The 20,799-nt window shown below is 48.7% G+C and overlaps 4 protein-coding genes across 7 annotated transcripts; 1 reads left to right on the top strand and 3 right to left on the bottom strand.

Moving 5' to 3' along the window:
• Positions 1–9,380: 9,380 nt before the first annotated feature.
• On the bottom strand, positions 9,381–10,812 carry LOC120672108. The gene has a single exon (XM_039952404.1). It carries the CDS (start codon positions 10,739–10,741, stop codon positions 9,602–9,604), a length of 1,140 nt encoding a protein of 379 aa, XP_039808338.1. The 5' UTR covers positions 10,742–10,812; the 3' UTR covers positions 9,381–9,601.
• A 458-nt stretch (positions 10,813–11,270) lies between these two features.
• LOC120672111 (vegetative cell wall protein gp1-like) lies at positions 11,271–13,992 on the top strand. 4 transcript variants are annotated; one of them, XR_005673956.1, is made up of 3 exons: positions 11,283–11,863; positions 11,968–12,300; positions 13,161–13,621. XR_005673956.1 is itself a non-coding variant. In XM_039952407.1 (2 exons), the coding sequence occupies exons 1-2, from the start codon at positions 11,480–11,482 to the stop codon at positions 13,311–13,313; spliced, it is 537 nt and encodes a 178-aa protein (XP_039808341.1). In that variant the 5' UTR covers positions 11,271–11,479; the 3' UTR covers positions 13,314–13,621. The 4 variants fall into 4 exon arrangements, 1 of the variants encoding a protein (XP_039808341.1); XR_005673957.1 differs by lacking the exon at positions 11,283–11,863 and adding an exon at positions 13,673–13,992 and having other exon boundaries at positions 11,870–12,300; positions 13,161–13,379; XM_039952407.1 differs by lacking the exon at positions 11,968–12,300 and having other exon boundaries at positions 11,271–11,863.
• Positions 13,993–14,146: 154 nt separating this feature from the next.
• LOC120672110 (aquaporin NIP4-1-like) lies at positions 14,147–15,374 on the bottom strand. The gene is made up of 3 exons (XM_039952406.1): positions 15,008–15,374; positions 14,726–14,926; positions 14,147–14,634 (listed from the first exon to the last, which is right to left on the bottom strand). Exons 1-3 carry the CDS (start codon positions 15,215–15,217, stop codon positions 14,299–14,301), a joined length of 747 nt encoding a protein of 248 aa, XP_039808340.1. The 5' UTR covers positions 15,218–15,374; the 3' UTR covers positions 14,147–14,298.
• A 1,637-nt stretch (positions 15,375–17,011) lies between these two features.
• Positions 17,012–20,507, bottom strand: LOC120672109 (U-box domain-containing protein 4-like). Its single transcript, XM_039952405.1, has 2 exons — positions 20,104–20,507; positions 17,012–18,195 (listed from the first exon to the last, which is right to left on the bottom strand). The coding sequence occupies exons 1-2, from the start codon at positions 20,382–20,384 to the stop codon at positions 17,394–17,396; spliced, it is 1,083 nt and encodes a 360-aa protein (XP_039808339.1). The 5' UTR covers positions 20,385–20,507; the 3' UTR covers positions 17,012–17,393.
• Positions 20,508–20,799: the final 292 nt, after the last annotated feature.

The raw sequence follows: 20,799 nt of genomic DNA, 5'->3' as shown, positions 1-20,799 counted from the left end.
TAGCTCATGCCGAAATTTTCTTTTATTTTACACCGGGATCTATTTTTGAAGCGCCGGAAAACGAACTGGTATACCGGTCCAACCGGCCTGTTTACCGGTATAACCGTCCGGTATACCGGTATAACCGACCGGTTTACCGGTTCGGGTTGCCCCTCCCACATCACCGGTATACCGGTCAAACCGGCCGGTAAACCGGACCGTCCGGCCGGTATACCGGTCAGTACCGTTTGAACGCCGAGATTTGAATTCAAACAAATTCAAACTTCCTTTTGTCCGGTTCCGACCGGTATCCGGCCTAACCGGACCGGTAAACCGGTACCGGAGCCCGGCGGTTAGGCCGGTCCGGTCGGGAATGGAAACCCTGTATGTGACACGCTTGGAGGGGACAAAAAAAATGTTTCTTGTCTCAATTTAATGGGTAAATAAAAATCTGGTTGGCAAATGTCATGTCATGGCAAAAAAAACATTACACCCAATTTGCTAGCAGTATGAGACGAGTGATGGGTGTGTAACGTGCATGTCATGGAGGGGACAAAAAAATATGTCTCAATTTAATGGCCGGCACATCATATGGCAAAAAAAAAACCGAAATCTTGTTGCCGAATGTCACGTCATGGCAAAAAAAAACGTTACACCCAATCTCCTACAACTATGTGACGAGTGCATGGAGGAGAATTCTCAACTAATCATGTATGCAAATTAGATCTAATCCTTAATTTTCGGATTTTAAATACAAATAAATATTAAAACTATTACCTCGTAAGAGGTAATAGTCTATAAGATCAACGGTCCACAGTCATTTCAGTGTACCATAGCAAATGCCGTAACTAATTTGTTCACAATGCTAAATTATTTGTTCGCTTTGTCTATTAAATTGTTCCGTGATGTTGATCCATTTGTTCATGATATGCATTTTCGGTTATTTATCCTATACAATCAAATGTTCGTGATGTCAAATATTTTGTTCGTAATACATTATTATTTGTTCGTTATGTTTTATTTTATGTTCGTAGAAAATAATCATTTGTTCGTGTTGTAAAAATATTTATTCACAATAGCCGAAATTAATTATTTAAAGGGCGTACCCAATGCCGTAGGCTTCCCGCACTGTGCGGGGTCTGGGGAAGGGTTGTTTTAAGCCCCAAGTCATACCCACACAAATGTGCAGAGGCTGGGGATCGAACCCGGGACCTTCCGGTTACAGACAGTAGGCGAAATTAATTATTTAGCATTAAAAAAATTATTTTTTAAAAATATCGTGGAAACATAGTCAAGTGTGGTCTTGTTTTGAAGATCTTGTTATAAAAAAGATAATAGTGCAATCGAAATTTAATTTTAATGCACTGTTTAGGAATTATAAATTTTTATAGTATGAACTACCTTGTATATAAACAATGTTTTCAATTTTGTCTTCACCTACATGCATGCATGAAGGCACTATGCAGAAAAACAGTCGAAGCAAATTACAGTGGGTCTAAAATTTATGGGTCCAATAGTAATAGTACGTGCGCTCTCTCAAATCGAGAGGAATTAGGGGCCGTTTAGTTCCGGAAGAAAAAAATTTTGGATGTCAAATCGAGGGTTTGACCAGATATCGGGAGGGTTTTTCGAACACTAATTAAAAAACTAATTTCAGAACTCACTTGGAAACCGCGAGACGAATTTTTTGAGGCATTTGACCGCATCATTAGCACATGTGGGTTACTACAGCACTTATGGCTAATTATGCACTAATTAGGCTCAAAAGATTCGTCTCGTCTTGTACATCCAAACTGTGTAATTAGTTTTATTATTTAATTACATTTAGTGCTTCATATATGTGTTCAAAGGAGAGTTGAAAATTTTTGAGTGAAAATTTTTGGGAACTAAACGGCCCATAATCCCGCTTCAGGTGACGGTTGGCGCTAACGTCGCCTGAAGTGACGCCTAACCGCGTCCCCCAGAGCAAGCACTCATCACGCGCACGATCGATCCAACTCATGCTTCAACGAAATGTACGATACCTGCAGGTCGAGGAGCAAAGAAACTTGCAACGGCAGCAAGGCCAACAAGTAGCAACAAAATCCTGATGCAGAACAGTGCTCCATGGCCAATGTAAGAACATCTCCAAGAGACTTTATAAAAACAGTTGAATAGATAAAAATAGATAAATTCTCTGAAAATCAGCATCTAACAGCTCCTCTATGCTACTCCATTCGCCATCCCAGGCCCCGCGCATGGCATCTTTGCCGAACGGGCCTTCGTCGCCATCTCGCCTCGCGCCCTAGCCTCGGAATCAGATCCTCTGCAGTAGACGGATGTTAACAGTAAAACGAGTCTAGTGCTACAGTATTTCCGAAGTAGCACTATAGCAAACAGTATCAAACAGTGCTCGTGGGTACTGTTCACTCCGGTACTGTTTCATTACTGTAGCTCACGATCTCATCCGTCCGCTCCAGATCGGACAGGTCTCGTTCATTCCACCTCTCTCTGCAGTATTTGAACGTTTCCCTTGCCTCTGATTCGTCCCTCCCTCGCCGCGCCGTCTCTCTTCCCCGCCTCTTCTTCCCATTCAGCGGCGGCGGTGGCCGTCGGCTTCGGCGCCGGCGGGGAGTCCGCGTCATGGCGGAGGCGGCGGCGTGGCTCCTCACCGGCGCGAGCTGCCCGTAGCGGCGGCAGCCGTCGGCTTCGATGCCGGCAAGGAGTGCGCGGCCATGGCGGAGGCGGCGTCGTGGCTCCTTCCCGGCGCGAGCTCCCGCAGCGATTCCCTGCCGCGGGCGAGCAGGAGGCGCATGCGAAGGTCCGCCGTACGAGCAAGGTCGCGAATCCTAGTGAAGATGCAAAGGAAGCTAGAGCGGCGGCGGCCGGTCGGGCTCGCACGGGACGGCGGCGGAGCAGCAGCACAAACGATGTGGAGCGGAGTCATGGAGGATGGGTGCAAGTTGGCGACTGACCGGCAAGCTCGCGGTCGCAGCGTGCGGGCACCTCCCCATGTTCCAGAAGCCGGCTATGGAGGAGAGGAGAAGAGCTTGGGGCCATCGTGGTTGGTGAGGTCAGGCCAAGGAGCTGTAAGCTTTGCTGTCGTGCGTGGAGGAGATTAAGCATTTTGGGGAAGAAAGCTTTGCTGCTTTGCTGCAAGCTTTGCGGCCGTCAGGGACAGCGAGCGAGACGATGTGCTTCAGCGCGGCGTTGAGGCGGCCGGCGGCGGCAGCGGTCACGGCGGCGCAGAGCGCCCGGCTGTAACATCCCGTCTCCGGACCGGTCTAACCGGTAGTCCAAACCGGTCTGCCCGGTTGGACGTCTTCTAACTCAACATTATTTTCTCACGGTGTTTATTTTTTTTCACTCAACTCTATTTCTTCCCCGTTGAGCCAGAGACGAGCAGAGCTCGTTCCACAGCCGCCCCTTCCTTCGATCTCCTCCCTCCGGTCGTCTTGCTTCGATCCCTTGCGCATAGAAGTTCCCCACCATCTCCTCCACCTTCCCCAACCTCCAGCTTAGCCTCTCCTCGGTCGAATCGGCGAGAATCGAAGCTCCAAGCCTCCATGGACGGTAGCTCCGCCCCTCACCGTCGATCCGCCTCTCCGGTCGTCCTCCGCCCAAACAAGTCTTTAAAATGGGTTCGTGGTGAGCTCCTCATCCTCCCCGACCCCTTCCTTCGTGGATTCCGACGCCGAGCCGCCCGGGACGCCGCCGGCCATGGCCCTGCGCCATTGCTCGGCTAGGACCGGTCTAACCGGTTGTATATACCGGTCTGACCGGTGTGTGCCCTTTTATTCATTTGACGAAACTTGCAGGTTGCCTAACAAATTAAGGAAAAATCCTAAAAATACAAAAGTAGTTTTGTTGGAATGCTTAGATCTAAATCTCCAGGGGAAAATATTAATTCTTGTGAAATGACATTTTTTGCCTCCGATAAAGTTTAGGTTGTGTTTTAGAGTTGTTTAATTATTTTTGGTAAATAGGTTAGTCCAAAAATTATGAAACTAGGGCAGTGGCTTGCTTTAGGAATGTGTAGTTCATTGCAAAAGTTACAGGTCTAGGAAACATCGTTTAATATGGTAATCAACATATCCGTGTACTAGTATGTTAGATATTGGCGTATACAATTAACACATTTTATCAGTGTAGTGTCATGCTAATTTTTTATTCATCATTAGAATGCACGGATACTCCAGAAAATTTGTACCCGGACAATCTGGGCTAAAACCCGGAGTCTCCGGACGTGTGGGTTTGTAGCTTCTTAATTGTTAAGTTCATCATGAGTAGGCTTAAATAAATAGTCTTAACTAGTTTCTTATATGAAAATTTAGTACTTAATTATGAATTGCTCCTAAACTAGCATATTCCCCAATTAATTAAGGTTATACTTTTAAATAATCTCTTAGAGTTGTCTAACTATTTTAGCCTCCTATGTATTACTTCTTTGAATTCACCCAGAGGTTGATTGAGTAAAGAAAGAGTCTAGTAGCTGTAGCTTGCAATATATATACTTAGGACATTGCTCGGTTAGGACCGGTCTGACCGGTCGAATGGACCGGTCTGACCGGTAGTGTGGCCAGGACAGGTAGGACCGGTCTGACCGGTCGGGGTTCAGACAGTCCGGCCATTTGTCCGGATATTCCGGGACTTTTTCCGGATACTCCGGGGTTAGTAGGTCCAGATACTCCGGGTATCTGTTCGGATACCCCGGATCTTTGGTCTCAAGTCTGAGCAGTGGTAAATGTAAAATTAGGTTTATTAGCTTTATTTCTCCATGCTAAATGTTTACTATGTACTTTTAGTTGTGCTAGATAAAGTGATTTTTGTAGTTTATAATGCATAGTTGGAGTTAGGAGAATGCTAAAAAATTAAAATCAGTTGGGTTAACTTTGTGTAGACTCATGTAAGATTTAATTAACCTCTGTCGATGTAGTGTTTATAGTTAGGCAATATCGACCTTGTGCTTGTATTGCTTTACTTTTTACTGTATTATTCATGCATTCATGCATATGCATCGTTGCACCTCATTTAGGTACGCTAGGGGCACACGTGTGGATGGGAAGCACGCGGTGTGGAGTTGACCCATAAGACGGTGTTTGGCGGATATCTCCAGAAGATGGAAGGACTACTGAAGCAACCGAAGACCCGGCCCAATGGTCGGAAGGGCCCAAGGCCGGAAATAATATTAGCACTGACTTAGTGTTACCCTCAGGCAAGCCCCGGTGCATGTCCTACTATTTTAAATTATGATTCACTATATATATGTTTTATCTATTACTTGTGCATTACGTATTAGGAATTGATTGGAACCCTAGCTGCATGATCCCTAGGTTTCCTTGAGTTTTTACTAGTATGTCTAGGTCGATAGCGGTGCCAGGCTAAATGAGTCCGGTAGAAGTCGGGTGACTTCGTGTCACTCGCGAGACACAGGAAACTTTAGAAGCCGAGTAATTGCCGGTTACTCGCGAGATACATTATTATCTTTATACTTCAGTATTTGTGAAATGGATTGAAATGGATATGGAGATGTGAGACCGGACGGAGATGATGTGTAGGTATGGCAGCAGGACAGGGTTCCTGGGTGCCTTAGCCCCGTCTGAGTCGATTAAGGACCGGTTGTTGTGGCAGTGCTGATCGGGGATTGAACTGTACTAACCACATGCCGGGAGTAGGAGGTAGTCGAAATCGGTAAGCCTAGTACTGCCTCGCTTCGAAAGTACAGAACTTCATCACCACCCCTTAGGGCGAGTCGAGTAGTCGCGGAGAATTGGGATGCATGTATTTACTTTTGGTGGTCTCACGTTGAGCTCGACTGACTATAATTAGGTGGGGCGGTTCTGTAGTTCGAGGCGGGGAGGGGAAGGGTTGGTGCGTGGGGTCCGACGGGGCTTTTGCGTGCCGTGTTGGTTAGGTCCACCTTGTAAGGTTAAATCGAATCGATTCGCCGTGTCTCGCGGTCATGAGGGCCTTGATCTCTTGGCTGCATCGTAGCAAAAATATAGAATGTGAGTTAGGTATATTTATATAAAATATTGAGCTCATTGAATTATTTTACTTGCATCACCATGATTGCTATAGTGGGTCTATGCAAATATTAGATGAGAGTTAATTTATATAGAACCTGAAGCTAAAATAATGAAAGTAAGGAATTACTTTAGTTGCTTTTTCTGCAAAATAAACCACCTGCCAAATGCCTTGCATGTCTAGATATGTGGCCTAAGTATACCCAATAGTCGGGTAAGTCTTGCTGAGTATTAGTTGCTCAGGGTTTGTTGTTTACCCTATTTCAGGTTTAGGAGCTAACTACGTGTCATATCGGTGGGCTCGATGTGGCGCCTTATCTTCACGTTTCGGTAGTTCTCGAATTATTTAATTTATTTTATTTATTCTCTATTAAACAAGCTCTGTAAGTTAGATTCTCTTCCGCTGCTATCTTTTCTTTTGCAAAGTTTAAATTTAAAGCTGTTTTGTAAAAGCTTTAATATTATTTACTATTTTTGTAATATTTTCGTATTGCTGGTACCTTCTGCGTTCGCCTTTGTGCGGGACTTCTGGTGTGTTTCGATCGGCCTGTGGGTTGGAAACAGCTTGTCAATTTACACTTAATTACCTAATGCGCCAGACGATGGCGGTTACACTTAATTAAGCGTTTTAACTTGACGGGTCTGTCACAGCATTGTAACAGAATAGGCTTGGGCTAGATGCCAGATGGGACGGGTTACTGTAGCAACACGCTACTGTAGCACGGCGGCTCTTTAGTCACATACTGAGAGTAGAAGTGAATCCAGCCCAACTTAAATACCAGGCCCTGGGTAGTTGAATAACTCCGGTTGCAACCTTTTGCGCGAAGCGAGGACGAAAGCGCAAGAGAGTTATTTAGCAGGTGTGATTTACTCAACGTGCAGAGTAGATCTTAGCCGTTACCCGGGTCGGGTCGTTACAGTGGTATCAGAGCCGACTCTCGCGGTTTCACGCCACATACGGGCATAAGTGCGCGGGCATGAGCACGGGCGCGTGGTCGCAGATGCCACCGCCATGTGGGCGGGCGCGTGTGGGCACAGATGCACGGGCATCGGGGATGCGCCGGCACTGGACGCACGGACGTGGCACAAGGACCGTTGGCACTGGACGCACGGACGTGGTACATGGGACCGTTAGCACTAGACGTATGGAACGTGGCCAAGAGAGGAGATTCTGGTGGTATTTAGATTGGTCTGGTACTCGACGGGGACGTGGAGTTATAGGGGGGGTGGTTGTAACATAACAGGCTTGGGCTAGATGCCAGATGGGCCGGGTTACGGTAGCAACACGCTACTGTAGCACAGCGGCTCTTTAGTCCCATACTGAGAGTAGAAGTAAATCCAGCCCAACTTAAATACCAGGCCCTGGGTAGTTGAATGACTCCGGTTGCAACCTTTTGCACGAAGCGAGGACGAAAACACAAGAAAGTTATTTAGCAGGTGTGATTTACTCAACGTGCAGAGTAGATCTTAACCGTTACCCGGGTCGAGTCGTTACACCGGCGGCAGCGGCGCAGTTGAGGAGGTGGATGAGGCAGAGGCCGCGCTGGCGCAGTTGAGGAGGTGGATGAGGCAGAGGCCGCGCTGGTCGGAGGGGAGGGGACGGAGAGTCAAGATTTGCATAGTCTGTTGTATTTCTCACTCTTTGAATACCTAAATGATTAGTTAAATGACTAATTAAATAGAATTTAGCTAAGATGATTTGAAGAAGCTTTTGGAGATGCTATAACGGGGCTTTCTCACCAACCAAATCGCCGCCCAAGCTGATTGAAACGAAAATGAAGACACTAGTATAAGCTTTTCAAAAAAAAAGAAGACACTAGTATATTATTACTGTACTATTCGTATAACACGAACAGAACTGCAGCATAGCCACAAAGGCAAAGCGCAAGCACCATATCTCATCCAAGAAAGAGGAACTTCTTCACACGCTCGGGATTGATACGGAAACTGCAAGGCTGTGGTGTGGCATCCCATTCGATTTCCAAGGATATGCCTTTTTTTTAACCTTTTTTCTAAGCTCGGCAAACCACAGTTGCCAGGAATGCAACGCAGGGTTGGTGCCACACTGCCACGGGCCGCCCAGAACAGGAAATTTCCCGAGTGGCATAGCAGAGCAGAGCAGCCAAAGATGAAGACTTCCTCAAAGGCGGCTATGCATGGTCTACTCTGTCATGTGAATCAGCAAAAGGTTGTCCCACTTACACTCCAAAATGAGAATTCGGAGTGCACAGCCGTGGGCACCCCAAAAAAAATGAATGTGATAATTTGAAACATTTACCACAAACAATTTGTTACAAGCACTGAAGCAAAATTTAAAGCTAACATGGAAGTTGTGAAAAAAAAACTAGTTGATTGATGGGTGAGAAAAGGCATCTCAACCTGTCGAATGCTTCCTGGAATGCAATTTGAAGCAGATACAAAGAAATAGATTAGACACCACACTAGACTGTAAATTCAACAAAGCGGAAACAATTTTCCAAGCCCATATACTCATATCTCACAAATTGCATGTTAATAAGTTATACAGTTACCTCGAGTCCTCGATGATGGGGAAGCAAGCAGATGAGCATTCGAAACCATAACAGTAGATGAAGATAATTATGAAGATAAAACGAACAGAAGACCATGTTATCAGGTTGATGCAAAAATGTAAACCAGTACTCTGAAACAACACACAACCAAATTTCTGAGGATTGTAATCTGTAACAAAGGTGATATTGATGACCAAAGATATCCATATGCGACTGAGTATTGAGGGCATTTCTTAAGCAAAAAGTCATGTACAAGCACTCAAGCAGATAACTATTGGGGTTAGGTATCCAGAATGTGTTTCATTTGTGCCCCAACAAACCTTGCCAAAATTTAGGTAGACAGAAAATCTAACACTTGTTTGCATAGTTACCAAACTTTTGCAAGCCTGTGGTTCCTAAGCCTGTTTGTCACATCCGAATCATTTCTTAGTTCTTACCAATCCATGGCAAAGGTGTTTAGGCCTGAGGATGACCAGATGTCCAGATCTTCGAGATGTAACAAGGAACAAAATAATGAGCATTTAAGATTGAGACCACAAAATCAGATAAAGATACTTAGCAACACTAAAATATCTTAATCAAATAAGCTTAATCACACAAGTTGCATTCATTAATGGGAGCAATTGTATTTAGCCAACACTATTAAGCAGCAAAACTTGTGCCACAGGACTTCAGAAAGAGCCACAGTGAGCCAACATGTTTAACATGACTACAGCTAATCATGCAATTCACAGCTCAATTCAGAATTTTTGATTCAGCCTCAGAGGAGATCAGTTCACAACTAAGGCCTCTCTCATTATACACTACTTATCCAAGAGGCTGGCTGCAACCAAACATCTTGATCTGGATGATTGGATCATAGATGTTAGATTCCATAGCAAGTAGCTAGGATATCAGATTTACCAGCGAAATCTGAAAAATGTCAGTTTCCATCTTTCAACCAAAACATTTACTGTTATAGTACTTCAATATTCAATACCGCAACACATAATAACTCATCACTGCAACGCAGCAAAACAGTCAAAATTTCCACACATCAGTTTCAGAACTACGAGGAAATAGATTCCAGAGCACAATCTGATTTGCTCACTTATCCTGCTGCAACCTACGCAGCAAGTCCAGAATTGGTCCAGATGACTCCGCTTCCACAGCTAGCTCCCTCACCATCACCTTGGCAGCCATCAACTCCTCTCGCACTTCACTGCTCAACACAAGGTGCGAGAAATGATTATCCAGCAACACTCCCAGTGCCCTGGCCACTGCTCCAAATGACGGAACGCTGTCACACTGCTCCAATCCGAGCATACCCACAGCCTCAGGGCATGCCTGTGCCTCTGGGAACCTCCGGTACTTGCCAATCCACTTGTTGAGGTACCTCATGAGCCTGACCACCTCCCCACCATCAAGCTCGGCCACAGCTGCTCCAAGCACCACGGAATCCACATTCCCCGACGCGAACAGGTAGTGCAGGCACACCTCCGGGGAGGAGAACCCGTCGTGCCCCATCATGAGAAGCAGCGCCGCCTGCCTTGCCGCAGCGTCGACCTGCTTCGTCTTCCCGGGGCCCTTCTCCCGGCATTTCTGGACCGCGAGCACCGCGGCATCCTTCCACCGGCCCTTGACGCGCATCATGGCGTCGTAGGCCTTATTGGTGCCCGGCGAGAGGAAGAAGCGGAGCGCGGCGAGGATCTCGGAGGAGCGGAGGTCGGCGGCCTGGCGGAGCACGGAGCAGACGAGGTCGGCGCGGTCGTTGTCAGACAGAGTGGAGATGAGGTCCGCCGGCGGGTGCGGGAGGCGGCCGGACTCCGCGAGCGCGAAGAGGACGTCGTACTCGCCGAGGCTCGCCGCCTTGGAGGCGACGAGGGAAGCGACGGCGGCGGGGAAGTAGGGGGCGAGGGCGCGGATGGCGGCGGGGAGGGCGGGCGGCGGCGGCGGGAGGGAGAGGGATTGGGCCAGGGCGGCGGCGAATGAGGCGAGCAGGGTGCGGAGGCGCGGGAGGGAGGAGCAGGAGGTGAGGGAGGACGCGAGGAAGGAGGCGGCCTTGGCAAGGGCCGGGTCGGCGGGGGCGAGCGACCAGGCGGAGGGCGGGATCGGGGTCGGGAGCGCTGAGGCGGTCGGCGGCGGCGGCGGCGGCGGCGCGGCGCCCGGTGTAAGCACGAGCGGGTGGGCGCCCGCGCCCGCGCCCGCGCCGGCGGCGGAGCTGGTGATGGCGGCGAGGAGGGTCATGGTGCCGGCGGCGAGGAGAGGGAGGGGTTAGGGTTTTGGGGGGAAGAACCGGAGAAGGGAAGAGGAGAATGGGCGTGAGGTGATTTGGAGAGGAAAGGGCAGGTTGACGTGACGGGCCGTGCGACTCGGATGGGCTTCAGAATTTTGCGGCTGCCGGGTTGGGCCGTTTCGCGCTTCTCACTTTTCTGCAGCAGCAATGTAGTTGGGCCGAGCTCTACTGCAATATATACTAGTTTCGCTGCCCCGTGTACGGGTGGGGCGGGGTTCGAAGGTTTTTTTGGCATGACATGCTCTGAGAAGATCCTTCTACCTCCGTGGGGGCGGTTTTAGACCATTCACAGTGGAAGGAGCAAATGAAAGAGCAAATGTACTGTTTGACACTGTAAATGCACTGTTTGGCACTGTAGACAGAGAAGGCGTGGGAAACGAGGAGGGAGCAAATTTGCTCTTGCTCCCTCCGCTGTGGTCAGCCTTACCCCGCAGGTAAGTTTTTTTTATCTCTACTACTAAAAAAAGCCCCTAACTCATCGTCCACAGGCGGGACCGTGGGCTCGCTCCCGCGGTGCGCCCCTCCCGTCCGCGCGAGCGCGACCCTGCCCGCCCAGCGCCCACACCCTGCCTCGCGACCTCCGCCGCCGCCGGCGCCCTCCGCCTCTTTCCGCCTCCGCACGCCGCCTCTACCTGCCCGCGCGCCCCTGCCTTTCGCGACCTCCTCCTCCTACTCCGCCCTCCAGCCCCATGCCGACCACACCCGCCGCCGCCACCCCTGCGCCGCCTCTCCCCGCTCCCGCTCCACGCTTCCCCCAGGCGCGGACCGCGGCTCTGCCGGGTCCAGATCCGGGCCGCAGCCCTCCCTCGTCGCCTCCCGCGGTGCCGGTCCGCACCCGCCCCTGCCACACCCGGCCTCTCAGCCGCGCCGCCGGCTGTGGGTGGGCTCGCACCCGCCATCGTCACACCCGGTCTCCGAGCGCTCCAACCACCCCCGCGCTTCATGCCTCTACGGCCTCCAAGATCTGCATGCCTCCGGCCTCCCCCTCGCTCGACCTCCGATCGCGTCCGGCCTCCCCCGCTGCCGTCGCCGCGGTGGGGGACGGCTGGTGGGTCCACGACGGCTTGACGCTGGTAACGGCGAGCGACGCCGCCTGACCAATCCTGAATATTTTTATGTACATCTGCTTTCAGTCTTCAATTAGATTCCTTGATATAATATAATCTGATCCATTTAGGTTTCCCCACTCAAGATCAGGGAGAGCCGGTTTTGGAACCTGAAAAGCCCTTTATAGAATTTTTGCATAAAATTACAGAGAAGATTGAGCTAAGCCTTTGACTGCTTGAGCCTTGCAATATGGCCTTGCACATAGATGTTTGTCCGGAGCTAAGCCTTTGGCTGATTGAGCCTTGCAATACGGCCTTGGACATAGCTCTTTGGCCTATTGTGTTTGCAGGACAAATCATATATTTAGTTCATGGCTTCCATTTCTTTGTGAAGAATTTTGGAAAGGACAAGAATAAAGAACTTGGCGAAGATAGTGGGAAATTGTTGAAACCACTAAGCATTGGTGAGCCAAATTTCCTTTTAGAATTTTCCTTTTACCATTGGTTTCATTTGGGAGCCTTTTTGTTTTCCGTAATCAGCTCGTTCATAGGAGTCAACATGCAGGAATGCTTTGTCTGCATTCTTTGAGGGTTTAGCACTGTCGGTAGTATTGTGCTTCTGAATGTAGTTGTCTGAATGGAGCCATGCCTATGGGTGCCTTTCACTGTTGATATGTGGTATTGCAGAATTTTTTTTTGAGGAATATACTACTACCATGGAAGGGCGGGCCTGGTGCAGCGGTAGAGCCTACCGTCTGTAACCGGAAGGTCCCGGGTTCGAGCCCCAGCCTCTGCACATTTGTGTGGGTAAGGCTTGGGGCTTAAAGACAACCCTTCCCCAGACCCCGCACAGTGCGGGAAGCCTATGGCACTGGGTACACTGATCTAAATATCTGATATAACTAATTTCTTGATTGCTTGTCATGTCATGGGTTATAATAAAACAGTAACCAACAATTGTTTACATTTGGTATAATGAAGGTTTGCCCATGGAAGTGCTCAACTATCTATAAAGTGAAATTGATGACCTGGTGTTGGCTGGATCCTCTCATTGCCCTCCATGCATCAGATTGATCCCATATCACATGATGAGGATATTATCGAGATGGAATTATTTCTTTTCGCGTTGTTTTGCTTGTTAGTTTTGCATCTGCTATATGATTACAACAAGACCTACATATGCGCAAATACTTCTGCTGTTGTGCTTGTCTATTACTTGATGTCAAGTTTTACTAATGGGATCCTCGCCATGTGTTGAAGAATAGTAGTCATAGATACTCTTACCTTTGTTATTTATTTATAAAGAATGGTGTTCTTTGTACAGAATTTTGAAAACGAGAAGCACCTAGCAGAGAATGGGAGATTGCTTCAATTACAGATTGCAGACTTCCATATGGAGTACAGGGAGGTGGTTCTTCAATTGCAAAAAGGAGAAGTGGCATCCTTTTGGATGGAAGCTGTGGCCTCTTCTCTCTGAAGTTTTAGATCGCCAAGATATTAGCTGTATTTTCAAGCTGATTAATATCAATAGCCAAGGGAATTGGTATGCACACTGCCTTGCTATATGCAGGCAAAGACTATTTTATCAGTTCTGTTATTTTCTCTTGCTCTTCATAGGATCACTAATCCAATTGTACAATTTTCACAGTTATGTTATTTTCTCTTGTTCTTCAGAGGATCACCAATCTAATTGTATTATTTTATCAGCTCTACTGAATGTAACTTGGGGTCAGTTTGACCTCATTGATGTATACTGTGCTGAATAAATGAAGTTGGTTAAGAAAAGTGCAGTTTCTTTTCTTAATTTGAAATATCTCTCATATGCTTCTTTTGCAGGTCAGGGAAGGCAAAGACCTAATTAGCTCAAACTTGTCTCCACTCAGGTTCACCCCCATATCAAAATTTGTCCAATAGCACATATACCATCGAACTGCAGAAGCATGCAAAATTTCAGGGTGGAGTGAAAAGTTGAATATTTTAAGTTGTTTATTTCTAAGCTGCAAGCTATAACTTAAGAGTTCTTTTTTTTAAAAAAAAAACTTCATAGAGGCTTTCTTCATTCCTTTAAAAATATTTTGTTAGACATGATTCTTTCTTTGCTTGTATATAATATCATATTATTGCTCTGGTGTGAGACTTTGCTTGTATAATAACCATATCATATTATTGCTATGTAGTGAGATCTTGTACGCATATCTTGTGTATGAATTTGATTTTTTATCACCCGTAGCAACGCATGGGTACATACCTAGTAAGAAAAAAAAAGGAGAAATGAAATGAAATGGGAAAGAAAGCGTGGCAAGTTCAGGCTGACGCAATGCTGAAGCGCACAGTCGCTCCATAACTGAACTCAAATTTAAAAGCTGAGAATAGTGTAGTAAATACAGCGGAGAGCTTTAGTTTGAGCTGCTGCGAACACATGTATTTCCCCAGTTTTAAAGTTTGTCTCGCCTCTGTTACGATTAGAACTGCTGCGACGCGACTGCCCCAATGGCGTGCGGCGTGAGCACCGGCACCCTCCTGCCGTTTTTGCGCGCCGCCGCTGCTCTCGCCCCGCCGCCGCCACAGAGGAAGGCGAGGATGGCGTCGGCGTTCCTGACGGCCCGGCTGCAGAGCGCGCCGAGCAGCATGCCGGCGAGGGGCGCGACGAGGTAGATCCAGACGGAGGTGTACCTGCCGAAGACGATGGCCGGGCCCAGGGTCCTGATCGGGTTCATCGACCCCCCGGAGACCGGCCCGATGACGAGGCCCAGGGTGCCGACGGCGGCGTCGATGGCCAGCCCACCTACCGTCTGGTTCTGCATTGTTCACCATCAGCAAAAAAATTTGGTGTACACGTTGTTCATGATGATCACGAGAAGAAACAGTAGTAGTGGGGTCGATACGAACAGAGCCTCTGGAACTGGAAGCGGTGGCGATGACGACCATGAGCACGGCGGAGGCGAGGAGCTCCATCAGGAACGGCAGTCGGGTGTGGCCGGCCATCGGGGCCGTCCCGTAGAAGTGCTCCTCCCGCGGCCGCATGACGCCGTTCACCGCCAGGCAGGCCAGCACGGAGCCGGCGAGCTGGACCGCCACGTAGAACGGCAGCTGCACGGCACGACGCCATGGTCGATGCAAGCGAGCTCACGCATCGGAAGAGAAGTAACGACTCAGGTGACCGTGGATTACATTGGCCCAGGGGAGGTAGCCGAAGGCGGCGAAGGTGGCGGTGACGGCGGGGTTGAAGTGCGCGGGGCCGAGCCACCAGAGCACGAACCCGACGGTGAGCGCCACGACGAGGCACACCATGGGGAACGACAGCGCGCCGTGCATCTCCTGCATCAGCGCCGCCACGGCCGACCAGAACACCAGCAGGAACGACGCCACCCCCTCCACCATCAGCTGCGCGTGCTCATCAAAAACCAGAGAACATGAGAGAGATTTTTCTGGTGCAAACTCTTAGATTACCTTGACACGGCCGCTCTTGCTAGTTCATCTGAGTTCTAGTCTCTTCGAGTAATTTACAGAGTAGATCACCTACTTTAATCTATCTAGAGAAAATGTATGTACCTCCCGTATGAAATGCCCGATGGCTAGGCCTCTGCTGACATGATCGGCAGCCGGCTCCTGGTCGTCACGAGGCTGCTCTAGATCCTCGCCGCTCACCTTCGAACTCCGGTCGTCGTCGCCATGGACGCCGGCGACGTCTTTCCCGACGTGATCCGCTGCCATTTCGCCACCGTTCTTTGCTCGATCGCGGCTGCCGTACAAGCAAATCTTCCCGAGGAAGTACAGATTTTGACCGTCGATATGTAGAGATAGGAATGGTTGGAGCAACCGCGGTAACTAACTGCTGCTGGTCAAAGCACACTCTTGGCATCCATAAAAAAAGCACACTCTTGGCGTGTCGGGACGGAGAGATAGGAAAGCCGGCAAGCTGCTGCTGCTGCTAGTGCTAACTCGCTGCTGCAACGGATTATGCCTGAATCAGCTTGAGGGTTTGTGATGAAACTGAACCAACAGGAGTGGCTATGAGCTCTGGTTCAGTCGCTTTGCGTGCTCCCCCGGATTCTTGGTCTGTCAGAACAGAAGCACGGTTAATTCGTTCAGGTTGGCTGCGAATCTGTTATGATCCGCCCTGATCACCTCGTCCTCCTCCTGGAGCTGTTGAGTGATCAGGCAGAGTAGTATGGGGCTCGATCTGATGACGATGGAATGCCATCAGCTGTACTGGAAAGATGAACAGCTCAAGACAATGAACAGCAGACAAGCTACTAGAACATGCTGTTGCTATAGGTACAGATAAAAAATGATACAATTTGTTGCTAGAGCAAAGAACTTTGTTTGGTTTCTTTAGTTGACAGGTCCGGCACTCTTCCTTGTGAAGCCGTCAGGGTGTCTGATTGCTGTCGGATGCCGGGGATATCCTCCACTGAAAAATTGCAGCGCAAGCTGCTGAATGAACTTCTTCAGAGAGCAGAAGCTCCCGCGCGCGAAAGCTCCCACGCCAACGTCCACCGGACCTCTCATCAGCCGGTGGATAAGGTTATCAAAGCTACGCACCTAGTACACCACATGATCAAGCTATGATGAAAAAGAGAAGGCATCGATCGATCTCCCTTTGCCACCGACGACGGAAAGAAAAAAAAAACAAGAAGAAAGCTGCGATGGTTGGCCGTGTATCTTTCGCGCGAGTTGTCAAGGTAGCCATGATCACTTCACCGTCTCAAAGATAAAATAGTGGTCGTGATCACGGCCTAAAAACTAAAAAGGGCCGGCCGGCCAATGAGACAAAAAGCTTTCCACACGAGGCGAAAACGAAATGTTATTATTGGCACGCCTTTGGGAATTGGAACTGCATCATATGAAACTATGAAAGTGTTGAAAGACAGAATTGAAAGGGATTTTGTCTAGCTGAAAAAGTTTCAGAATAGTATTCAGTAAGCTGAAAGACTGAAACAAGGTTATTATAGTGCAGCCTGGTCAATTCAAGAAATCATTCGTACATTGAGAGCGAGGTCTAACGGCCCAGAAGTTTCAGAATTGTTTACTGAAGAAGCAAAGCACAACCGAGTCTGAGAAATACGGGAGACCACCCAGAGGGGCCATGTCCGGTCAGAAATGAGGGGGATCAGAGTCAGAAACAAGGCGATCGATATGCTTGTCACGCAAAAAAGGAAGACATATCATCAGTAAACAGAAAAGTGTGGCGTGAGCCCAACAGAGAGATTACACTGGCTTTTCAAGACATGAAGAATGGGATCCTTTACTTTATATACAATCCATTCCCCAGAGGAAATGCCTTTCTTTTTTCATCTTTTCTTTTGATACATGCACAAAACCTTGGGAAGGGAAAATAGTGACGAGAAGAAACCTGTTGTCTTTTGTTTAGGGCAAGACACACAAGATTGGCTAACGAGACGGAAAAGGAGTTCTATGTCAAGAGCTTCGAGTATATAATAATGGCTTAGACCGGTCACTCGGTCCTATCAAGGCCTGGACCGGCATCACCAGCAATCTCATTATTTTGTGCTATCTTCTATTTCCATTGCACAAAAAGGTTGGTTGTCACCTCTCAAGCGAAGGAAGCCCGGCGCTGCAAATGCCTCAGGCTCTGCTCCATGCTGACCTTCACCATCTCAGCAAGCATCTTCTTTGCCTTGCCACCACGGTCTTCACCGTCTATTTGGGAGGCAATGTTGGTCACTATGTTCTCGAGCGTGTCTGGCTGCAGCCTTGATCTTGAATACGGGGGATTCCGCAGCAAGTCAAGTAGAACATGGGCTTTCATTCGAGACTTGGGTGTGCCGTGTACTGTGAGCTCAAGAAGACCAGGAATCGCCCCCTCATTTAGAATGAGGTCTCTGTATTTGCTGCGGTCACTCTCGCACATTGTTAGGAGCGCTCCAACAGCATGCTCTCTGCCTTGAAGGGAGCCTTCCTCAAGTACCTCCACAATGGTCAGCACTCCGCCTTCCTCGGATGTCAAGGCCACACGACATTGGTCAAATGCAAGCAATGACTCCAGAAGAGCACAGCATTTGTCGGCAGTTTTGGAGGACCTCTTGCCACCCTTCAGCAGCTCTATCAAAGGGGGAATCGGTTGGACAGCAAGGATGGCTTGAAGGTTGTCTGTGATTGTGGAGAGGTTGTACAGAGCCATCACAGCATCATTCTTGGCTTGTGGATTCCCTTCTTTAAGGACTTTCACAAGTAGAGGAATTGCTCCTGAAGCACTTATGATAGGCTTATTGGTGGATGAGGCGGAAAGTGTAAGAAGAGCAGCAGTTGCATACTCCTGCAAATTCAGATCACTTGATTGCAAATAACCAATCAGGGGCTCAAGTGCTCCAGCATCCACTATCTTGGTTTTATTCCTGCATACATGAAACCAACCTGAGTTTAGGAACCACTTGCATCATAAAAAATCCACAATAAAGTAAATATTCATGAATTGATTACTACACCACTCATCACATTTCATATAAGTTAGGGCAGCTACTGGATATTACATATGGATTTAAGGCTTCCCAACCACAAGGAAAGTGCAATAAATGGCATCAATGTATGAACATAGACCAGGATGCATACAATGCCACAATGCCAATATAATTTACTGAATTAGATCCTACTTCTTATGTCTAGTTCCATGCTCTGAAACGAGCAGCATAACTGCGAGATATGGGCACCTAGACTGTATGATGCCCATACACGTCAAGAGGGGAGGAACTTGAGGCCCTAAATATCCTTCCCATACCTTATCCTATCTGTCCTAGGCCAGAAAGCAGAATAACGTCTAAAAGGGATGTTCCATACTTCCATATACGATCCATTTAGACAAGGACTTGACACTCCCAACTATTGGAACAGTTGATTCCACTAGCACGAGTCAACAGAAGCCATCAGATTCTCGTTAAAGGATTACCTGATCACAACAGTGGTGCTCAATTTACCATTTCCCTATCCTCACTTTGCTTCTAGTAGAGGCTGTAGAGCGCAAGGTAATGGGACGCATACAAGGAAAAAAAAATCTGGTACATACCACCATACCAGTCTGACTTCACCTCTAGCCACTGGCCACAAGTTGGCACGAGGCCTAAAGAGGAACATGAGGTCAACATGTTTGGATATGTACCGAGACAATTAGGTCACGGCATGGGCACAAAATTTCTAAAGGAAGTACTGGATAACTGTATCCTGACCACACCAACAGCAGTTGAAAAGGTGGGCAAATATTAGGCAGCCCAAGAAACTTCACAAGTTATAAACGATTTTCCAGCTTCCTGTGATAGATTTTTCTCAGAAGCAGCCAACCAGGGCAGGGTGGTTGGCAGCCTCCGGTCAGCTTCAAAATCAGACCAACTGCCTGTTGCGACATCTAAACCGGCAGTTTTCTTAGCTTTTTCTAGTTGCCATCTTCCAAGAAATTTATACCACAGACTAGGAATCCCAGATTTGTTGAAGGGTCATAGGAATAAAATCTTTGTGCTACCAGCAGATACTAGACGATTGCTGAGCGTCTAAAAAAGCAACATGGCATCTTAGCTGCAAGACGATGACACCGGTTTGAAATCCGGTGCGAGGTTATCCTACCAGGTTTCTTAGAATATGCTTGCGAATAAATCCGCAATCACGAAGTCAGTAAGTTGCTGATAAAATTCAAGGACCCATCTCCAGTTTGTATGACATGGTAAGATCAATTGGATAACGTAGTACTACTACTAGCTCGGAACTACAACAGACAGTATATAGGATTGAACTCTATCAAAGGCCACAACTATGCAATCTATCAGGTAAACTGGAGCAAAACACAAGGGCGAATTTAATTGATTTTATATTTTTTAAAAAATCAATTGATGTTCCCCCTAGATGTTTTCTTTTTTTGACCGACAGGGGGTAAAAAACACCGGTTAGCTTACAAGCCGCCCGCGACTAGAAAAATTGGAAGAGGAACCTCGCAAAATCAGTTCAACAAGCGCCAATAGAATTAAATTGGCCTATGCGGGAACGAGACGACAGAGACTGCAACTTTTAGTACGATTCGGCGCGCCTATGCCAGAAAAATGAATCGATCGACGAGGGCTTCTTCCTTTCCGAATTCGGCGTAAAACGTGACATGCTTTCGAAAAATCCAATAAAGCGACTCCCCCCGAAAGCAGCAAGGTGTACCGAGAATTTATCGGAGGAAGCCCCGCCGTCACAAACTAGATTTCCTTCCTTCGATTTTGATTTGGAAAGAGAACAAAGAAAAAAAAAATAGAATCGCGCAGATGGCCCGCACGCACCTCTCGTCCCTGACGGCGAGGTTGAGCAGCGCGAGGAGCGCGGCCTCCCCGGCCCCGGGCGCGGCGGCGCGGAGCATGGCGACGAGCGGCTCGACCGCGGCGGCCAGCTTGCAGCGGTGCCTGGCGGAGGCCCTGGTGAGGCGGCGCACCTCGCGCGCCGCGTCCACCTCCCCGGCGCGCACCCGGTCGACGAGCGCCCGCAGCGCGGCCGCCTCGGACGGCCGCTCCGCCGCCGCGACGGGAGACGCCTCCCCGGACGAGCACGCCTCCGGCGACTCCATCTGCCTGCGCGGGGGTGTGGGTGGGGGCAGTCTGGGGGAGGGGCCGCCGGTCCGTCCCTGTCCCTTGCCGCGCGTCTCTCTCGGGGTGTGTGTTGGGGAGGTGTGAGCGCGAGCGAGAGAGAGACGGGGAGGGAGGTGGGGCAAGAGCGCTGCTTCTTATTGGGGTGGGACAGGGACTAGGGGAGGAGGGGAAGTAGTAACTGACGGCGACGGCCGTTATGTGGTGGTCCGCCCCCGTTCCGTTACGGCCCGTCGCCGTTGGGGCTCGTTAGACCGTCCACAGTGGAAGGAGGAAATGAAGGAGCAAATATACTGTTTGGCACTGTAAATGCACTGTTTGGCACTGTAGACAGAGAGGGTGTGAGAAACGAGGAGGGAGCAAATTTGCTTTTCTCCCTCCGCTGTGGTCAGCCTT

This window comes from Panicum virgatum, chromosome 5N (assembly GCF_016808335.1).
Source record: "Panicum virgatum strain AP13 chromosome 5N, P.virgatum_v5, whole genome shotgun sequence".
Lineage (NCBI taxonomy): Eukaryota > Viridiplantae > Streptophyta > Magnoliopsida > Poales > Poaceae > Panicum > Panicum virgatum.
This window is presented reverse-complemented; position numbering and strand designations above follow the sequence as displayed.

Bases quoted from the DNA above. Each gene is read 5' to 3' on its own strand.
- LOC120672108 (XM_039952404.1), bottom strand. From the start codon at position 10,741: ATGACCCTCCTCGCCGCCATCACCAGCTCCGCCGCCGGCGCGGGCGCG.
- LOC120672111 (XM_039952407.1), top strand. From the start codon at position 11,480: ATGCCGACCACACCCGCCGCCGCCACCCCTGCGCCGCCTCTCCCCGCT. The intron at 11,864-13,160 runs GTAACGGCGAGC...TTCTTTGTACAG, and splicing joins TCCACGACGGCTTGACGCTG to AATTTTGAAAACGAGAAGCA.
- LOC120672110 (XM_039952406.1), bottom strand. From the start codon at position 15,217: ATGGTGGAGGGGGTGGCGTCGTTCCTGCTGGTGTTCTGGTCGGCCGTG. The intron at 14,927-15,007 runs GTAATCCACGGT...CGTGCCGTGCAG, and splicing joins GCTACCTCCCCTGGGCCAAT to CTGCCGTTCTACGTGGCGGT. The intron at 14,635-14,725 runs GTTCGTATCGAC...TGAACAATGCAG, and splicing joins CTTCCAGTTCCAGAGGCTCT to AACCAGACGGTAGGTGGGCT.
- LOC120672109 (XM_039952405.1), bottom strand. From the start codon at position 20,384: ATGGAGTCGCCGGAGGCGTGCTCGTCCGGGGAGGCGTCTCCCGTCGCG. The intron at 18,196-20,103 runs GTGCGTGCGGGC...TCATGTATGCAG, and splicing joins CTCGCCGTCAGGGACGAGAG to GAATAAAACCAAGATAGTGG.